Source organism: Mustelus asterias, chromosome 11 (assembly GCF_964213995.1).
Source record: "Mustelus asterias chromosome 11, sMusAst1.hap1.1, whole genome shotgun sequence".
Taxonomy (NCBI): Eukaryota; Metazoa; Chordata; class Chondrichthyes; order Carcharhiniformes; family Triakidae; genus Mustelus; species Mustelus asterias.
Window position 1 is genome coordinate 100,457,698 of NC_135811.1, and position 21,212 is coordinate 100,478,909.

The 21,212-nt window shown below is 46.2% G+C and overlaps 1 protein-coding gene across 4 annotated transcripts in view; it reads left to right on the top strand.

Moving 5' to 3' along the window:
* Nucleotides 1-17,743, top strand: part of LOC144500736 (gasdermin-A-like) — a 56,677-nt gene extending 38,934 nt beyond the window's left edge. For 2 of the 4 annotated variants that reach the window (XM_078224128.1, XM_078224126.1), the window contains 5 exons: nucleotides 841-903; nucleotides 5,043-5,173; nucleotides 11,629-11,803; nucleotides 13,081-13,154; nucleotides 15,973-17,737. In XM_078224128.1, coding sequence (XP_078080254.1) covers nucleotides 841-903; nucleotides 5,043-5,173; nucleotides 11,629-11,803; nucleotides 13,081-13,154; nucleotides 15,973-16,191 — 662 coding nt within the window. In that variant the 3' untranslated portion in view covers nucleotides 16,192-17,737. Of the gene's footprint in view, nucleotides 1-840; nucleotides 904-5,042; nucleotides 5,174-11,628; nucleotides 11,804-13,080; nucleotides 13,155-15,972 lie in introns of all 4 variants that reach the window. The other 2 variants (XM_078224127.1, XM_078224129.1) reach the window with 2 other exon arrangements.
* The last annotated feature ends 3,469 nt before the right edge of the window (nucleotides 17,744-21,212 follow it).

The following is a 21,212-nucleotide window of genomic DNA, read 5'->3' on the forward strand; positions in this document are numbered from 1 at the left end:
TCTTCCTTGATGATAGATTCAAGCATTTTCCCTACTACAGAAGTTAAGCTAACCGGCCTATAGTTACCTGCCTTTTGTCTACCTCCTTTTTTAAACAGTGCTGAATCATTTGCTGTTTTCCAATCTGCGGGAACCACCCCAGGATGTTTCCACTTGTCAGAGAATCTAGAACTAGGAGTCACTGTTTAAAAATAAGGGGTCACTTATACAAGACAGAGATGAGAAATATTTTCTCTGAGAGTTGTGAGTCTCTAGAACTCTCTTCCTCAAAAGGCGATGGAAGCCGAATATTTTTAAGGCAGAGATGGATAGATTCTTGATTAACAAAGGGGTGAAAGATTATTGGGGGTAGGCAGGAGTATGGGTTGAAGTTATAATCAGATCAGCCATAATCTTGTGGAATGGCCGTGCAAGTTAGAGTCATCGAGTCATAGAGGTTTACAGCATGGAATCAAGCCCTTCGGCCCACTCTGTCCATGCTGCCCAGATTTTACCACTAAGCTAGTCCCAATTGCCCGCATTTGGCCCATATCCCTCTATATCTAAATGCTTTTTAAAAGACAAAATTGTACCCGCCTCTACTACTGCCTCTGGCAGCTCGTTCCAGACACTCACCACCCTCTGAGTGAAAGAATTGCCCCTCTGGACCCGAGGGGCCGAGTGGCCTAATTCTGCTCCTAATTCATATGTTTGCATGTAGTTCAGCCATTTAATTACACACAGACCATAAACATCTGACTCTTATACCAGATCGTAAAATATTCTAAGTTTGTGACTAGCAGCTCTCATAGACCTCCAATGTTCCTTTAACTGAATGACTCTTTATCTTTTCCTTTTCAGGCATCTCATTGCCAGTAAAGAAGAAATCAGCAAAGCCTCGGTTGCGTTTTGACGAAATGAATGGTAAATTTACTGATGCAGTCATTTGGAAATTATTAAGAGCATAGACCGTGTTTCTGGAAGAAGTAGGAGAATAATGGAAAGATGAAGCTTTGGGTGGAGTTGTCATTTATCAATGAGGAATAGAATGACAAAATAACAAAACTTAAAATCAGGGAATGGAAGAAGGTAGCTTCAATTCCTCCTTCCAGCAAAGGCAATCTTAGCTGTGGCTCAGCTGATAGCATTCTCGTCTGAGTCAGAAGGTTGTGGGTTCATTGTCCCTCTTCAGGACTGGAGCACAAAAATCTAGGTTGTCACTTTAGTACGGTATTGAGGGAATGCTAAAAAAGTAAAGTTTATTTATTAGTATCACAAATAGGCTTACATTAACACTGCAATGAAGTTACTGCGAAAATCCCCTAGCCGCCACACTCCGGCATCTGTTTGGGTACACTGTACACAGGCACAGGTAGTATTGAGGAAGCAGGGGGGCTGCAGAAGGACTTGGACAGGTTCGGAGAGTGGGCAAAGAAGTGGCAGATGGAATACAATGTGGAAAAGTGTGAGGTTATGCACTTTGGAAGGAGGAATGGAGGCATAGACTATTTTCTAAATGGGGAAATGCTTAGGAAATCAGAAACACAAAGGGACTTGGGAGTCCTTGTTCAAGATTCTCTTAAGGTTAATGTGCAGGTTCAGTTGGCAGCTAGGAAGGCAAATGCAATGTTAGCATTCATGTCGAGAGGTCTAGAATACAAGAGCAGGGATGTACTTCTGAGACTCTGGTCAGACCCCATTTGGAGTATTGTGAGCAGTTTTAGGCCCTGTATCTAAGGCAAGATGTGCTGGCTTTGGAAAGGGTCCAGAGGAGGTTCAAGAATAATCCCTGGAATGAAGAGCTTGTCGTATGAGGAACGGTTGAGAACTTTGGGTCTGTACTTGTTGGGGTTTAGAAGGATGAGGGGGGATCTAATTGAAACTTATAGGATACTGCGAGGCCTCGATAGAGTGGATGAGGAGAGAATATTTCCACTGGTAGGAAAAACTAGAACCAGAGGGCACAACTTCAGGCTAAAGGGACGATCCTTTAGAACAGAGATGAAGAGGAATTTCTTCAGCCAAAGAGTGGTGAATCTGTGGAACACTTTGCCGCAGAAGGCTGTGGAGGCCATATCATTGAGTATCCTTAAGACAGAGATAGAAAGGTTCTTGATTAATAAGGGGATCAGGGATTATAGGGAAAAGGCAGGAGAATGGGGATGAGAAAAATATCAGCCATAATTGAATGGCAGAGCAGACTCGATGGGCCAAGTGGCCTAATTCTGCTCCTATGTCTTATGGTTTTATTTAGCATGGCCAATGCATCTAACCAGCACGTCTTTCAGACTGTGGGAGATAACCAAGCACCCGGAGGAAACCCACGCAGACATGGGGAGAATGTGCAAACTCCACACAGACAGTGACCCAAACTGGGAATTGAACCCGGGTTCCTGGCATTGTGAGGCAGCAGTGCTGACCACTGTGCCACCAGGCTGCACTGTTGGAGGTACTCTCATGGATAAGATGTTAAACCAAGGCCCCATCAAGTGGACATATCTTCCCAATGCACCATCATTTCAAAGCCTACCAGGGGAGTTATCCCCAGTGTCATGGAATCATAGAATCCTTACAGTGCAGAAGAGGCCATTTGGCCCATCACGTCTGCACCGACTCTCTGACAAAGTATCTTACCCAGGCCCTGTCCCCCCTCTCTATCCCTGTCACCCCACAGTGTCCTGGCCAATACTTATCCTTCAATTAACATCACTTAAAAACAATCTGCTTTATTATCACGTAGCTTTTTGTGGCGACTTGTTGCTGCTGGGTTGTTGCTGCTGGGTTGTTGCTGCTGGGTTGTTGCTGCTGGGTTGTTGCTGCTGGATTTTCTGCATTACAACAGTGAGCACACTTTAAAATATTCCATTGGTTTTGAAGCATTTTGGGATGTTCTGAATCACGAAAGGCAGTCTTTAATAGCCTTTCCTTTTCCTTTCAAAATCTTATTGGACGGTTGGTTACACAGTGAGGCAGAGTGTCTTGGACGACAAGACGATATAGATGGAATGGTGAAATGGGCAGATAAGTGGCAGATGGAATTTAATCCTGAAAAGTGTGAGGTGATACACTATGGAAGGAGTAATTTGACAAGAAAGTACTCAATGAGTGGTAGGATGCTAGGAATATATGTGGAACAAAGGCACCTTGGCGTGTTTGTCCACTGATCTCTGAAAGCGGAAGGGCATGTTTGTAGGGTGGTGAAAAAGGCATATGGGACACTTGCCTTTATCAATCGAGACGTAGATTACAAAAGCAGGGAAGTCATGTTGGAGTTGTATCGAACTTTGGTGAGGCCACAGCTGGAGTACTGTGTGCAGTTCTGGTCTTCACATTATTGGAAGGATGTGATTGCACTGGAGGGGGTGCGGAGGAGATTCACCAGGATGCTGCCTGGGATGGGAGTTCAGGCGTTTCTAATGTGTCGGTGCAGAACTGATGGGCCGAAGGGCCTCTTCTGCACTGTATGGTTCTATGATTCTTCTACAAACACAAAGTTAGCTTCCATGCGCAATGGTGACTCTCAATTCTGTCTCACCAACACGAGTGACTCCAGAGCTTTAGTGACAACAAGACCTTCAGTTTAACATTGACAGTAATACAGCTACCCTATGTGGCTCTCCCAGTGCTTATGTGCCCGAATGCTAATTCCACGAGGCTCCTTGTTTTGCCTGACGGTGTACAAACTTGCTAGTCTCTGTCCGCAAGCTGAACTTCATTGCCTTCTATCTGGTCTCTCACCAAAGCCATCTTAACCTATCTCTAGAATATTGGACAATTAACTGCTAAATCTCTCTCCATACTGTCAATGACTCGACAATCAACTTCTCAAATGCTCTCTCTGCTGTTTTTCACCCTCACCCTTCAGTGAATCCAAACCTCTCCGGTTTGAATTCTCTCTAAAGTTAGGCCCCAATTCTCCAGCCACTAACACACCGCCACCGCCTCAGCCAAATCTCCCTTCGCTGCAGCAGAACCGGAGAGTCCCAGCCGCGGGTGAGGCCGGAGAATCCCAGCCCTTGGTCTCTTGCAGCAGTATCCCCCATCACTCTCTACGTCCCACAAAGCACCGCTGTAATTCTAATATGCAGTTTTACATTCGAACCATAGAAATGATGCGGCACAGAAGGGGGCCATTCAGCCCATCTAGTCCATGCCGACCTAAAGACACCCAAGTGCCCTTTGTAATCCAACCTTCCTGCACATGGGTCATAGCTCAGTATCTTACAGCACTTAAGGTGGGGATCTTTTACACAAGTTTAGGGTCTCTGCCTCCACCACCAACTCGGGCAGCGAATTCCAGACACCCACCACCCTCTGCTTACGAAGGTTTTCCTCATGTCCCCTCTAAACCTTCTGCCACTTATCTTGAATCTATGGCCACTGGTTTTTGAACTCTCTGACAAGGGAAACAGGTCCCTCTTGTCTACTCTCTCTCTACCCCTCACAATCTTGTCTACCTCAACCACGTCATCCATCAGCCTTTGCTGTTCCAAGGAAAACAACCCCAACTTCTCACATTCCTCTGTGGCATCTCTCAGTCTATTTGAGACATTACCGGTGATAACCATGGCCACTCCAGGGACTATATTACAGCAGCAGTATAGGCTCCAACGTAGTACTGGGAGAGTGCTGCACTATCTTTCAAATGAGACATTAAATTCGGTCACTGCCTGCCTTCTCGGGTGGATTTCAGATATCCTGTTAAGCATTGTTTCAGAGAATTGAAAAGCCACAGCATCTGACCCAATTCACGTAAACTGGTGTTTACCCTTCACACAAACCTCAGTCCATTCAATCTACCTCATCTCAGCCGTTCAACATATTTTTTTTCCCTTTTTTCTTCTGTACTTGGGTAAATTTCTCATGAAAGCATTTAACATTCACCTCAACCACTTTCTGTGGTCGTGAATTCTACATTCTAATCATTCCGAGTACAGACATTTCCCCTTTGCCATGTGCGTTGGGGCATAGCCCCTTTAAGGGAACAGGTCATTATGATAAAGTTTCTCCAGAATTTCGCAGCTTCTAACGCACAGCTTGTTGTTGAATTCTATTTCTATCAGTCAAACAGGAGGAAGGTTTGGAAATTTGCCGTGAATTTACGTGTCTGGAAGATGCTTTGAAAAGCCAACTCCTGGAGCAAGTATGTCAGATTATTGAAGACCTGGAACTTCAGTCAGTTCTCAGTGAGCTGGTAAGAGGAGACTTTGAATCATAGAATCCCTATAGTGCAGAAGGAGGCTATTCAGCCCATCGAGTGTGCACCGACAACAATCCCGCCCAGACCCCATCCCCATAACCCCACGTATTTACCCTGCTAGCCCTCCTGACACTAAGGGGCAATTTAGCATGGCCAATCCATCTAACCTGTACATCTTTGGAGGGGAAACCGGAGAACGCAGAGGGAACCCACGCAGAACAGGGAGAAGGTGCAGACTCCACACAGACAGGCTGGAATTGAATCCGCGTCCCTGGCGCTGTGAGGCAGCAGTGCTAACCACTGTGCCACCCACATTTGATTGAAATATTAAACAGAAAATATTCCAGATTTGCTCCCTGCTCCGTCTCAATTGTTGGTGTAATGATCCAAGTGTCCCTGGATTAGGAAAGAGATTAGGAGATGTTTCTGACCACTGTCTCAAAGTTCTGTGTGGAAAGAATGTGTGTGAGGATATTGGAGGAGGACAGGATTGAGCTAGGTTGCAATCTTCCTCCAATAAATTGCTAATATTGTTGTATCGGCTAATAAGTGCAGGACAGCCATGAAGAAGCCTAGTTGGTGAACATCACCAAGAGTTTTCAACCATAGCTGAACTTAATCCAACTCTGCCAACACCCATCCACATGTTTTAATTCAGGATTGCCAGCTAGTGATTAGACCTGTTTGATTTTGCCCCCAATTCCTACCCAGCTCATACACACCGAGGTTAGTTTCCACACCCCAATCAATGTCTCTTTGAAATCAGGTAGTTAATCTAACAGATGTAAAGATATGCAGGAAGCTTCTCTTTACAATCCATTAGTCATAGAGTCATAGAGGTTTACAGCATGGAAACAGGCCCTTTGGCCCAACTTGTCCATGTCGCCCAGTTTTTACCATTAAGCTAGTCCCAATTGCCCGCGTTTGGCCCATATCCCTCTATACCTATCTTACCCATGTAACTGTCTAAATGCTTTTTAAAAGACAAAATTGTACCCCCCTCTACTACTACCTCTGGCAGCTCATTCCAGACACTTACATTAGGGGATTTTCACAGTAACTTCATTGCAGTGTTAATGTAAGCCTCTTTGTGACTATAACAAATCAACTCACCACCCTATGTGTGAAACAATTGCCCCTCTGGACCCTTTTGTATCTCTCCCTTCTCACCTTAAAGCTATGCCCTCTAGTTTTAGACTCCCCTACCTTTGGGAAAAGATGTTGACTATCTGGCTGATCTATGCCCCTCATTATTTTATAGACCTCTATAAGATCACCCCTCAGCCTCCTATGCTCCTGAGAAAAAAGTCCCAGTCTATCCAGCCTCTCCTCAAAACTCAAACCTTCCTGAAGACAGCGCTCTCACATCGTCCTCTAGAATGCGGTTGATTTGTCAATTATGTGGAACAAATCTAAATTCTGCGAGCTTTACTGGAAGCAAGCAGTGACGAGTGAACACTTCCATCTTGGGCAACTTTAATTGACATCAAATACTCCTCAGGGAAGGGTCAGTTGCAGGTTGAGATCTGATCGACATTTGGGCAGCATGGTGGCGCAGTGGTTAGCACTGCTGCCTCACAGCACCAGGGACCCAGGTTCAATTCTAGCCTCGGGTAACTGTCTGAGTAGAGTTTGCACATTCTCCCCGTGTCTGCATGGGTTTCCTTCGGGTGCTCTGGTTTCCTCCCACAGTCCTAAAATATGTGCGTTAGGTTGATTGGCCATGCTTAATTGCTTCTTTGTGTCAGGGTGATTAGCAGGGTGGGGTTAAAGGGATGGGAACCTGGGTGGGATATTTTTTGGTGCAAGCTCGATGGGTCGAATGGCCCCTTTCTGCGCTGTAAGATTCTATGATTCTATTCTACAATCCTGTGGTTAAATACAGAATAAATGACCGTTAATAATGTTGCAACAATGGAACAGGATTTGTTGAAAAAACAATGGTGTCTGAATATCGTTAATATGCCAATCAGCAAAAAACTTGCGGTGAGGGAAAGATAGCTTGTGAATTCCCTGGAACGTTGACGGTGCTGTACCATTATTTTTACAAAAATTGAATCAAGCACTTAACCTTGTGAGTTTTGTGAAGTTGCTGCATTTTTACAATGAACACCCATTAATCTCACCATGGAATGTTAAATCCAGTGATTAATAATACCACAGCTATCCTTTCAATGCCAAGATAATTGCTAATCACTGCCAATCAATTCCTCAGGCCCAGAACATGAACAATAAAATTAGGATTTAATAGTCATTGATGTAGTAACTTCGTGAATTGTCATTGCTGGAGAATTTAAAGATGGGAAATTTAGATTTAACAATTTTTTCTTACATTATCTTTCTGCCTTTCTTTCTCTCTGTAAATCCAAACTGTCTTTATAAGTTCGGCACAACATCGTGGGCCGAAGGGCCTGTTCTGTGCTGTACTGTTCTATGTTCTATGTTCTACATCTGTACCTGAATTTACATTGGATTAGCTGGCTGTAATCCACCTTCCTTCCCGTTCTTTTTCTCTTCCTATCTCAATCCCTAAGGGCATGATCTTATTGGCCGTTCAAGCCACGCTCCTACTGCAATGAGGTCAGAGAGTTTGGCGCCCAGCCAAACCTCCTTTCACTGCAGTGGGATGGGGAAATCCAGTCGGCATGAACGACCATAACATTCCGGCCTAAGTCTCTTTGTCCAATGAGATAGGCTGTTTGTCCCAATGTCCTCCAAGGTCCCACATGTCCTGCTACCTTCCTTGCACTGGGCTGGATTTTCTGGCCATTTCTGGTCTTCCAGTCCCGCCGACAGTAACCTCCTCCCATGGGTTACCTAGCAGCGGACAACGGGAAGCCCCATTAATGGCGGTGGGACTGGAAGATCCCACCTCTGGCTCATGGCGGACTGTTTCCTTGGAGCAAAATACATTGCGGGGGGATCCCTGGGGGGTGGGGGGGGGGGGGGGGTGCAAAAATCCCACCCATTTTAAATTTGTATCTCCAGCAACTTAGAGGGTGAAAATTAATGAGCTGAAGAGTGCAGGAGAAAGTCCAACTAACCGGGCATATCACAGGATTCTCAGTTCCAGCAGATTCTGGATCAATCATATATCTTCGCTGTATAACTATGTGTTCTACAAGATCAACCATTACTCAGCCATCCTGGTGGTCTGGCTAACCAATGTGGTCAGTTGAATGTGCTGACTTTTGGGTTGCTTTCTGCAGTAGATTCATGACCTGAATGTGTTCAAAGAAAGAAAGGGGTTGCAATTATATGGTGCCTTTCAGAACCTCAGTATGTCCCAAGATATGTCACAGCCAGTGAAGTACAATCACTAATGGTAGTGTAGGAAAAGACAACAGCCACATCAAAGTCCCATGAACAGCAAAGAGATAAAGCACCAGGTTTCAGTGAAGTGGGTTTGTCATATGAGGAGTGGTTGAGGAGTCTGGGTCTTTACTCGATGGAGTTTAAAAGGATGAGGGGGGATCTAATTGAAACTTACAGAATACAGAGAGGCTTAGATAGATTGGACATGGAGAGGATGTTTCCACCAGGAGAGGCTAGAACTCGAGGACACAACCTCAGAGTGAAGGGAAGCTCCTTTAAAACTGAGATGAGCAGGAATTTCTTCAGCCAGAGGGTGGTGAATCTGTGGAACTCAATGCCATAGAGGGCTGTGTAGGCCAGACATTGAGTGTGTTTAAGACAGAGATAGATAGGTTCTTGATCAATAGGGGGATCAAGGGTTATGGGAGAAAGCAGGAGAATGGGGATGAGAATCAAATCAGCCATGATTGAATGGTTGTGCAGACTCGATGGGCCGAATGGCCTAATTCTGCTCCTATATCTTATGGTCTAAATGGTTGAGTGATAAATGTTGAATCATAAAGGGAGCAGTTCTCCATTCCCAGTGAGCTGGGATAATTCACACTTCCCTGGCCAGCAAGACAAAAGCTTGAGGTGGAATTCTCCCATCTTTGACACAGCCTGTTTATGACATCATTAAGTGCTGATTATTGAATTTCCTGTCAGTTGTTGAAAACTCATCGCTCCCTTTGACATTTGATTTGATTTGATTTATTATTGTCACATGTATTGGGATACAGTGAAAAATATTGTTTCTTGCGCGCTATGCATACCGTTCATAGAGTACATAGGGGACAGGTTGGGCCGAAGCGCCTGTTTCCATGCTGTAAACCTCTATGACTCCACCTTATATTAAGTTGATCTTTCTCTACACCCTAGCTATGTCTGTAACACTACATTCTGCACCCTCTCCTTTCCTTCTCCCCTACGTACTCTAGCGTTAGAGTCATAGCTAGGGTGTAGAGAAAGATCAGCTTAATATATGGTAGGTCCATTCAAAAGTCTGATGGCAGCAGGGAATAAACTGTTCTTGAGTTGGTTGTTACGTGATCTCAGACTTCTGTATTTTTTTCCTAATGGAAGAAGGTGGAAGAGAGTACGTCCGGGATGTGTGGGGTCCTTAATTATGCTCTTCCGAGGCAGCGGGAAGTGTCGATGGAGTCAGTGGATGGGAGGCTGGTTTGCATGATGGACTGGGCTTCCTTCATGACCATTTGTAGCTTCTTGTGGTCTTGGTCTCTGGGCTCAATTATTCAATGCTCTCCTGGAGGATCTCTCGCCTTCCACCATCTGTAAATCCCAGTTCCTCCAACCTCTGTTGCCTGTAACCTATCCTATCCCAAGTTCTCCTAACCTAGTACCACTGTGCTTACTGACTTACACCACCACCAGCACCTTTCACTGATTCTTGTGTTCAAATCCCTTCATAACCTCAACCTCTCTACCTCTGTAAACTTCTCCAGCCCTGCAACCCTTTGAGAAGTCAGCATTCCTCCAACTCTGGCCTCCTGTCAATCCAATCTTCTCATTGCCCCTCCATTAGGATCCCTACAGTGCAGAAGAAGACCCATTCGGCCCATTGAGCCTGTACCAACAATGATCCCACCCAGGTCCTATCCCTGTAACCCCATATATTTCATAGAATCATAGAATCCTACAGTGCAGAAGGAGGGCATTCGGCCCATCGAGTCTACACCAACCACAATCCCACCCAGGCCCTATCCCCATAACCCCGTGCATTTATTCTGTCAATCCCCCTGACACTAATGGACAACTTATCATGGCCAATCTACCCAACTCACACATCTTTGGAGTGTGGGAGGAAACTGGAGCACCCGGAGGAAACCCACACAGACACGGGGAGAACGTGCAAATTCCACACAGACAGTGACCCAAGCTGGGAATCGAACCAAGGTCACTGGGGTTGCGAGGCAGCAATGTTAACCACTGTTCCACTGTGCCACCCCTCCAGATGCACAACCAAGTTTTCAGACCAGATTGACTGGCAATCAGTACACAGAAAATCTGAGAGTTCTCTCTCCTTGCCCTCCCCACCACACAGATATTGGGCACTCCCCCCACCATCCCCTCACAGGGATCACCCATCCCCCACCCAACATGCTAAGGGAACCACCCACCTCCATGGGACTGCCCAGTGGACTCACCCAGGGCACTGACAACCTGGCACTATCCCAGTCAGGTTGGCATTGCCATGGTGGCACTGCCAGGGCGGCACTGCCCTTGGAGAGCCAGGGGGCAGTGCCACAGGGCTGTGCCAACCTGTGCCAGAGCAGTGCCAAGGCATCTCGCTCTCCCCCCTGAGGGCTATACTTACCTTGACGCCCCTGGAGGGTTCCCCTCGACTGAATCCTGTTTTATATATCGTGATGTCACATCGGCGAGGTATGAATATTCAGTGAGGGGTGGGGGGGGGGGGGGGGGGGGGATGTTGGGCAGGGGGTGGGGAGGAATTGTGTGGCTAGGAAGCCCTTTAATAAGATTTAAATTTATTGTAAGATATGGAAGTTTGTGGGTGGGAACTCTTTACATTTATGGTGAGGGGCAGGGCGAACCGGGAATTGAGATCTTGCCAGTGAGAATCCCGTTTCCCAACTCTTTGATTTTGTGCACATGTTGCGTGTTTGCGATCTCCCCCCCATATTTGGCTCAATTTTTGTTTCATTGCACTTCTGTGAATCTCCGTGGGATGTTTCCCCCTCTGCCGGGTACCACACTCCAAGAGGGTGTTAGCAGGGACTGCTTGGATTTGTCCATGACTATGCTTGGCAGTGGTTTGCCATTGTCTTCTCTGCGGCATGGCTGACCAGTAAATCCCCCTGCTCTTTACTGTCCGCCATTAGGCGTATTGGAAGGATTTCCAGGCTGATAATCATTCTGTTTGCCCATGTTATGAATACACCTGCAATGACCAGCAAATCTTGAAGTGGGTCTTCAACCCGGAACCTCTGCCCTCGAGGTAGGGACACTACGCACTGCGCCACAAGACCGTTGGAATCACACGAAAGGCATTATTTAACCAGCAAGGAGTTGTGCTATTGATCATACTTTTCACTTTACACTCTTTTATTTCCCAGCTCTGCGACGCTTGCGCTGGAATCAAATATAAGCTCTCAGATTTGAATAAGTTGGATGCGAAAGGAAGGGAATGTGCAGAGAAGCTGCTGAGTATCTGGAGCGAGGATCAGTTGCAGAACGCTGTTGAGAACAATCTTCTTAAAGCAGCGTGTCTCCTCATTGCAGCCTTGGAAGGTAAGGAGCCAAACCTGAACCTTCAGTGCGGACCAACAAATCAACACCATCCTTCTTATTTTGAACTGTCCTAGAATAGATGTCTGCTATATAGTCTTCAGCAGTCTCCTATAGTCCTCACACTCTTCCATAAAAAAGAGAGTTGTCGCACATAGTAGCGTATTGTTTATATAATGGAACTAAAGACCTGGACGCCAGGGACCCAGGTTCGATTCCTGCCCCGGGTCACTGTCTGTGCAGAGTCTGCATGTTCTCCCCGTGTCTGCGTGGGTTTCCTCTGGATGGTCCGATTTCCTCCCACACTCCAAAGATGTGCAGGTTAGGTGGATTGGCCATGCTAAATTGCCCCTTGCTGGTGGTGTTCCTATGTGTCTGCTGCCCTTGTCATTCAAGTTGGTTAGCCAAGTTGGCTGGGCAGCTGATTAGTGATGCAGAATGATGCCAACAGCGTGGGTTCAATTCCCATATCGGCTGAGGCTATTCTCTACTTGCCCCTCGCCTCGTGGTGATCCTCAGGTTAAATCACCACCCGTCAGCTCTCCCCCTCAAAGGAGTGAGCAGCTTCTGATCACCTGGGGCTACGGTGACCTTAACTTTACCTTTCCTTCTGGGCTGTAGAGTTCAAAATGAGTAGTCGAAGGAACCTTGGTGGGTTACTGCATTGCAACTTGTAGAATTTAAAATAAACTTTGAAAATATGTTCAAATATATACAATTTAGCAGAATGTAAATATTTGACAAGCCACAAATATAACATTTGTTTTTCCAGACCAGAGAGGTTGTTCAGAACTATGGGTCATAGTTTGAGGGTGAAGGGTATACTGTAATGTATGTTACATACGTTATAGTATATAGTAATGGCTATTGTAGTAACGTCAAAAGTGACTCATTGTGGCTTCACCAATTAATGATTTATTATCAATATAACACTTATACAAGATAAGGGTCTAACAGATCTACTCTACACGTCCACTCCCTTCTCATCCCTGGCTCCAACTGAGGTTCCTCCCCATCCCAGGATGCACGTCCTTGCTCCTGATTGGCTCAGCTTCCCACGCGGCCTCTCCACAGGGTCCGGCCCAATCACCTGGCCCTTAAAGGATCACCCCTTTAAAGGGGCCACGTTACCAGAGCGAACATTCAGACTTTTGGCAATACTCCCTCTAAAAACAGATGAGGAATTACTTAGAAGTCACCAGTGTACGTGTAGGAAGTCTGTGGGAAGAAAGCATTTTACTCTTGGATCTTTGCAAAAGTTCTCTTTTCCTCTCTTGCAGATCTGCCACCTGCAACGCTGCCATTGTTGGTTCAGAGTTTGAAGATGCAGATTTTACCTCAGCAACTTAATATGGTAAGAAATGTGAAAAGGGGCAAATAAATACTTTTGGATGAAAGAATACCTGGGAGTGAATTAAACTAGTGAATGTTGAACATTTGGGAATTAACAAAACAGAAGACAATGAATACCTGAAAGTGAATTTAAAGGTGAAATGTGGATTACTGGGGCTGAATACAGGACAATAGAAATAAAATAAAATGGGAGATATTGGGGACTGTGTGGGTTTTCTCCGGGTGCTCCAGTTTCTTTCCACACTCCAACGATGTGCAGGTTAGGTGGATTGGCCATGCTAAATTGTCCCTTAGTGTCAGGGGGCTAGCTAGCTAAATGCACGGGGTTATGGGGGGATAGGGGTGGGATTATGGTCGGTGCAGACATGATGGGCCGAATGGCCTCCTTCTGCACTGAAGGATTCTATGACACCCAAGAGGACAATGAATCAGAATAATGTCGAGTCAACAATTAATTATTTGAGATAAATAAAGATCATGAATTCCAATTGATATTGACAACACCAGAGAATGAATTCAAAGAGAAGTAAGAATGACAAAATGAATTATGTTGGGCTTAATGACCTGAATTTCTCACCCGTTGGGTGTACACACTTGCTGTGTCTGGCAGTGCATGGTGGCGCAGTGGTTAGCACTGATGCCTCACAGCGCTAGGGACCTGGGTTCGATTCCCGGCTTGGGTCACTGTCTGTGTGGAGTTTGCACATTCTCCCCGTATCTGTGTGGGTTTCCTCCAGGTTTCCTCTCAAAGACGTGCTGGTGAGGTGCATTGGCCATGCTAAATTCTCCCTCATCGTACCCGTACAGGCGACATGGGGTTTTCACAGTAACTCATTGCAGTGGATTACTGGGGCTGAATACAGGACAATGGAAATAAAACAAAATGGGAGACGTTGGGGACTGTGTGGGTTTTCTCCGGGTGCTCCAGTTTCTTCCTACATTGCAGTGTTTATGTAAGCCTACTTGTGACTAATAAATAAGCTTTAACTTTAAGTGGGTATGAAACACGTTCCTGGCCGTTGCCGGCCCTGGAGTGCCAATTAACGGATGTGGAATGTGCTCTGGGAAATGCTGAGTGCTGCCAGGGAAGGCGGGAAGAGAGTGGGAGTGGAGAAATGGGAGGGTCTGGCTGGCATTACCAATGTGCTGCCTCAGGGGCACAGCCGCTGTGGAGTTGTCTCAGAGAGCTGCAGACCCATGACAAATAAACAGCCACAGAAATGGTATGCAAAGAGTGTGTAGGCAGCACGGTCACACAGAGGCCTGCACATGCACACCGCCTCCCTCTGCAGGCTTTTGGGTGCGTTAAGCCCTGCCCACAGGCTTCTGCAGCGAGCAACAGGCTCGCTCAGAATTTTACAGGCAGACTGCGTACAGGGGAGCCTGAAAGCACGCCCAAAAGTCAGATCTGAAACTCTCCCAGTTTCAAGTCCACCCAGCACTTAGACAAAAAAATGGTAAAATCGCCCCCACAGACTCCAATCTCCTGACAACTTTTAAAATGTTATTTCAGCCTGGACATATCATCCCGACCCTGGATTGAGGTTGAAGGGTAAACTGTAAAGCCGCCTGGCACGTCAGCCTGTCTATCTAAACTACAAAAGCAGACGGGCCAGGTCAAATTGTATTCCATTGGCTCTTTAATGGGCTAAATTGATTGACGGTGAGCGCACTTCTGACTCCTGTGCTCGCCCGCCCACCAAAATATTGCTCGAGTGCGCGATAGCTTCGGGACGTGCACCCGACATCTTCACGCGTTCCCAGGTCGGGAAGCTGCCTGCCCGAGCAACATAAAATTCAGGATCTGGGTGTGAGCTAAATTGCAAGCAATGGACAAGTAGGAGTGATATCCAGGAAACTAAGATCAGCAGCTCAGAGAGTTTTATAAATGTGGGGAATGAGCTGTGCTGGGTTGTCTCTGCGCGGGCTGCTGTGAGTTTCTCTTGAGTCAGTGCTGAGTGAAAATGGCAGTCAGCAGCAGAGAATCACAGAATCCCTACAGTGCAGAAGGATGCCATTCGGCCCATCAAGCCCTCTCCGATAGTGTATCTCACCCAGGCCCACACCCTGCCCTATCCCTGTCACCCCGCATATTTACATAGAAGATAGGAGCAGGTGGAGGCCATTCGGCTCTTCAAGCCTGTTCCGTCATTCATCACAATCATGGCTGATCGTCCAACTCAATAGCCTAATCCTGCTTTCTCTCCATAACCTTTGATCCCATTTGTCCCAAGTGCTACATCTAGCTGCCTCTTGAATACATTCAATGTTTTGGCATCAACCACTTCCAGCTGTAACGAATTCCACAAGCTCACCACTCTTTGGGTGAAGAAATGTTTCCTCATCTCCGTCTTAGATGGTCTACCCTGTATCTTCAGACTGTTAGGGGGATTACCCCGCTAATCCTCCTAACCTACACATCTTTGGACACTAAGGGGCAATTTACCATGGCCAGTCCTCCTAATCTGCACACCTTTGGAATGTGGGAGGGAACCGGGGCACCTGGAGGAAATCCACGCAGACATGGGGAAGATGTGCAAACTCTACACAGTCATCCACAGCCGGAATCGAACCTGGGTCCCTGGCACTGTGAGGCAGCAGTGCTAACCACTGTGCCACCATGCCGTCCTTGCATTGCTGGCACTAAGATTGGATCTGCCATTTGGTGCCTGGCTGCGGGTAGGTTTGGTGCTCAGTTTAGCCAATAAACTAATACTTCATAACTGGAATGGCCCCTCAGTGCTGGACCAAGCTGTAAATCCTGCTTGTGGAGCTGAAAAGGTACAACCCTTCCATTTACCTGTTGCTTCTTTCTAAAGGTAACCGGCATAATCGATGTTCTAAAACATAGCCAAGTGGGCCAGTTCCTGAAAGTGGACACTCGGGTTCTGACAGACGCTGCGTTTGAAATAACTGCAGAGATTCTGAATGAAATCGGAATTCAGGTGAAGAGAGAAGGCGTTCAAAAGATGAGAGGAACAAGTCTCCATGAACTGACCATCGCTTTGTACTGTCTGGAAGCACTGAGTAACCATTGAAAGAGTGAATGCGGACAGACCTAACGCACTGATTTGTGTTTGTTTTGTTGCAGTGGAGCTCAGACAGGATCCACGTACATTTATTTCCATTGATTCTACGTCCATGGCATGCTTTGCAGGAATCATCTGTGTGTCTTTCATAGATACCATTTTATCCATGCTGGGAGATGATAGATAGCCAAATTCCCATTGCAGTGCTCAGAAAAGTACAAAACAGAAAAGCAATCTGCAAAAGACAAATAGGTTCATCAGCTAGGAAATATAAAGAATATACAGCACAGAAATAGGCCATTCGGCCCAAAGAGGCCATCCTGGAGCTTATGGACCACTGGAACCTCCCTCCTTGCCCCCACCCATACTTCCTCATCCAGCCTCCATTCCCTTTCATGTGCTTCCCCTTCAACATATCAATGTTATTCCCCCCGACACTCCTTGCATGTGACCGAGCGTTCCACATTCTAACCACTCTCTGGATTAAGAAATTTTAGGTTAATTTTCCAAGACATTCATTGGAATGTCAGAACAATTTTCCATTAGTATTTTTGAAAAAAAGAGACATGCTGTCGAATCTTTTCATCTTGCACTCATCAGGTCAGACACAAGAATGTCAAATTTCAAAAGAAAGCAACATTTATGCTGCACGAGAAAAGGGTACAGATTGGCTGGCAGAATTGACTTGCCAAGTCGAGTGAACTTGCATTTCATTAAGTTAACATAACCTTAAAGGTACTGTGCAATAACCTAGCTTGGTTTTCTCCCCCAAGTTGGTTTTAACATTTAGGGAATAAAGAAAAATCTCCACCCTAAAGGGCACATCCCCCTTCCAATCCATATGTATCTTTCTTGTGACATTATTATCAAAACAGGACACAAGTGTGATCCGATGAATGATTTGTAAAAGCTTTGGGATGACATCTGTGAATATTCTATAGTCGTGACTGTATATTCTGGCATTCCCTGCTGATCATTAGACACGACACGATGACCATTAATTCCAAGTTACTTCCTAAAATGTCTTGTGCTCATTCAGTGCATTCTCCAGTCTGCAAGTTTGTAACTTAGGCAGAATACTGCTCAAATGTTAAACTTTGTTTGCTAACTTTTGGCCTATTAATTCATGGGATGTGGGCATCTCTGGCTAGGTCACCATTTATTGCCGATCCCTAATTGCCCTTGAGAAAGTGGTAGTGAGCCGATCTCACGACAACTGAGCAGATTTTCACAGGGCAGTTAAAAATCAATCAGATTGCTGTGGGTCTGGAGTCACGCATAGACCAGACCAGGTTAGGACAATAGATTATCTTCCCCTAAAGGATGTTAGGGAACTAGATAGATCTGTAGTTACATGGCCACCATTACTGACGCTAGCTTTTTATTCCAGGTATATTTAATTAATTGAATTTCTATTTTATTCTATTCTATTGAGTGTTTTTTTTGAACATTTACATGAATGTATTATAAATGACAGTATTATTCATATGTTTATGAGTAAATTGAAAACTTTAATGTGTTGAATCTATTCGGCGAACTCAGTAAAGCACGATGAACCCCCCGAGAGAGGAAAAATGAAATCCTTGCATCGTGATCAAATGCTGCAAAGTGTTGGAGAATAAGGAAAGGAAACACTTAATATAAAGGACTGAGAACAAATGGATTTCAGGAGAGTAAAGGGCAGAATGAGTGGTGGGAGTGGAGGAGGGGAAGATGGGAAAAGTGCCATGTTGGGACAGATCCTGGATGCATTTGCACCACGCAGGATGTTTCCCCTGGGAAAGGGCAGGGACAGGGAGAGATTGCCAGCATCCAATCTCCATATTTTTTATTCATTCGTGGGGCATGGGCATCCCCTTGTTTCCCTTGTAATTGAGGGGCTTGCGAAGCAGTTGAGAGTCCGTCACATTGCTGTGGCTCTGGAATCACATGTAGGCCCGACCACACTTGGACTGCAGATTTCCCTTCCCTCAAGGATATTAGTGAACCAGATGGGTTTCTCCGACAATGTTTTCATGGACATCAGTAGATTCTTAATTCCAGATATTTTTCATTGAATTCAAATTCCACAAGCTGCCATTGGCAGGATTCGAACCCGGGTCCTCAAAACATCAGTTGAATTTCTGGATTAATAGTCTAGCGATGATACCACTAGGCCATCACCTCCCAATGCTTCTATAACAAAAGCAAAATACCACAGATGCTGAAATAATAAGTGCTGGAAATATTCTGCAGGTCTGGCATCGTAGCATGGAGGGAAAAACAGAATCAACAGTTTGATGGAAACTTCTTTTTCTCTCACCAGGTGTTCCCAGACATGCAGAGTATTACTGGCATCTTCTGTTTTGACTGCTGATTTAACGCTCTAATTAGGGACCAGTTGCAGTGCCCACTGGAATTCACCCCCAGGCCCCCTGCTCTGGGAAGAGGCCTCCAGCTCAATGGAGACAACCTCTATGTGGCAGTCAGGGCCCGGCAGAGCGAGACACTCCATCCCCCAATGAGAGTGGTCGCCGATGGTGTCAAAAGACAGCACCCATGATCCAGACACTCCGATTCCATTGGAGGGACCTGTCTGCATGGCCCCTCTGAACAATCCAATCGTTTTCACCCCTCCAGGCGCACACATTTTCTCTTACCTGCACCAGATTCACCCAACCTCCCTCGCTCGCTGGGGTTGCCAAGGCCCTTGAACTGCGAGGTTTGCGATTGGGCTGGCAGCGTTGGGAGCTTACTCACCATTCTTGATGGGATCGGTGAGCTCAGAGGTGGCCAATTAGGCGACCATGTCCACATAAATAGCAACCGCCCCCCCCCACACACCCCCCCCCCCCCCTGTCCAAATCCCGGCAAGCATGGTCATGCTCTGACATCAGAGTCCCACAATCCACAGGACCTTCTGCTTTAAATGTTTGTATTCTGCGATAGAGCATAAGAACACAAAAATAGAAGCAGGACTCGGCCTCCAAGCATTTCAAGCCTGCCCCGCCACTCAATACAATCATGACTGATCTATACCAGACTCAACTCCATTTCCACACAGCCCTCTATTCCTCGATCTATCAAATATTTATCCACCTCCACTTTGGGGTGGCACAGTGGTTAGCATAGCTGCCTCACAGCGCCAGGGACCCGGGTTCGATTCCCGGCTTGGGCCGCTGTCTGTGTGGAGTTTGCACGTTCTCCCCATGTCTGCGTGGGTTTCCTCTGGGTGCTCCCATTTTCCTCCCACAGTGTGAAAGACGTGATGGTTAGGTGCACTGGCCATGCTAAATTCTCCCTCAGTGTACCCGAACAGGCGCCGGAGTGTGGCGACTAGGGGATTTTCACAGTAACTTCATTGCAGCGTTAATGTAAGCCTTCTTGTGAGAATAAACTTAACTAAGTGTGGTCATGTTCTGACGTCAGAATCCTGCAGCCTGCTGCTCCTACCTTACATGTTTTCATTCTGTGATAGGACACAAGAAATAGAAGCAGGGGTAGGCCACCGGGCCCTTCAAGCCTGCCCCGCCATTCAATGCGATTATGGCTGATCTATGCCAGCTTCAACTCTGTTTCTGTGCCAGTTCTCCATAGCTTCCATTCCTCGATCTATCAAACATTTATCCACCTCCTTTGGGGCAGAGAATTCCAGAGATTTACCACACTCTGCGAGAAGAAATTTCTATGCACCTCAGTTTTAAATGACCGGCCATTTATTTTGTAGCTATGTCCCCTTGTTCGAGACTCTGCCACTAGTGAAAACATCCCACCAATACGCTGTCAAGTCTCCTCAGGCTCTTACATGTTTGAATAAGGTCACCCCTCACTCAGAGGATGCTCCCACTATTGCCAACGCTTGCTGGTATACTTTAACAAGTCACTAGTCCCTGCTGGGTGCGTCAACTCAGGGTCCAAAGCTCTGTCATGAGTCTGGTGTGTGCAATTTAATTTGTAAGTCAGGAGTTAAATGACTTAAGCATACTTCATGAGTGGATTTATAAACCTGGGAGCAGCGGCACACCATCCCCCCAACTGTGAGGAAAAACATGAAGGGCAGGATTTTCCAGCCCCTCTGCGGCATGTTTTGCAGCAGTGAAGGTTGCCCGCCAGCAGGAAGGAATGGAAAATTTTGGCCGAATTTCCTCACAGATACAAATATACATTTTCCAAAACAAAATGACGTTTATAAAGCATTTTTCAACACCCCAAGGCATTCCAAAGCACTTCACAGGCAATAAAGAACTTCCAAATTGTGGGCTACTGCTGTATTTTATTGAACAGTGACATCACACAGAGAGGTCCGAGATATGGCAATCAAATAACGGACAAGGTCATCCTTTTTCTTTTGATGGTTGAGGAATGAATTTTGACAAGGACATTGAGGAAAACGCTTCTGTTGTTCAAACAGTCACTTGCTTATACAGAGCTTGAATGTAGATGAGAAGAGATATGTGTTCATAGAATCCCTACAGTGCAGAAGGAGGCCATTCAGCCCATCCAGTCTGCAACGATCACAATCCCACCCAGCCCATATCTCCGTAACCCCACATATTTACCCTGCTAATCCCCCTGACACTAGGGTCAATTTAGCATGGCCAATCCACATAACCTGCACATCTTTGGACTGTGGGAAGAATCCGGAGCACCCGGAGGAAACACACGCAGACACGGGGAGAATGTGCAAACTCCAGACAGACAGTGACCCGAGGCCAGAATTGAACACAGGTCCCTGGCGCTGTGAGGCAGCAGTGCTAACCGCTCTGCCACCATGCTGCCCCGTGTTGAAGCTTTTCATTTCGCACTCATCAGGACAAATGCCAAATTTCAAAGGATCACAACCATTTAACTTACAAGGTGAAAGGATGCTGGTTTATTGGCAAGACCCCATGGCAATGCCTCAGCCATCCAGAGCTAACTTGCCAACCAATCAGCACTCTTCTTCCGCCTGAAAGCCAGAGATTCCTGCCCGACATCAATGGACCTTTACACGGTCTGCCCCCCTCCACCCGCTAGAATTCTAGTGGATGGCGAGATGGGAGAATTCCAGC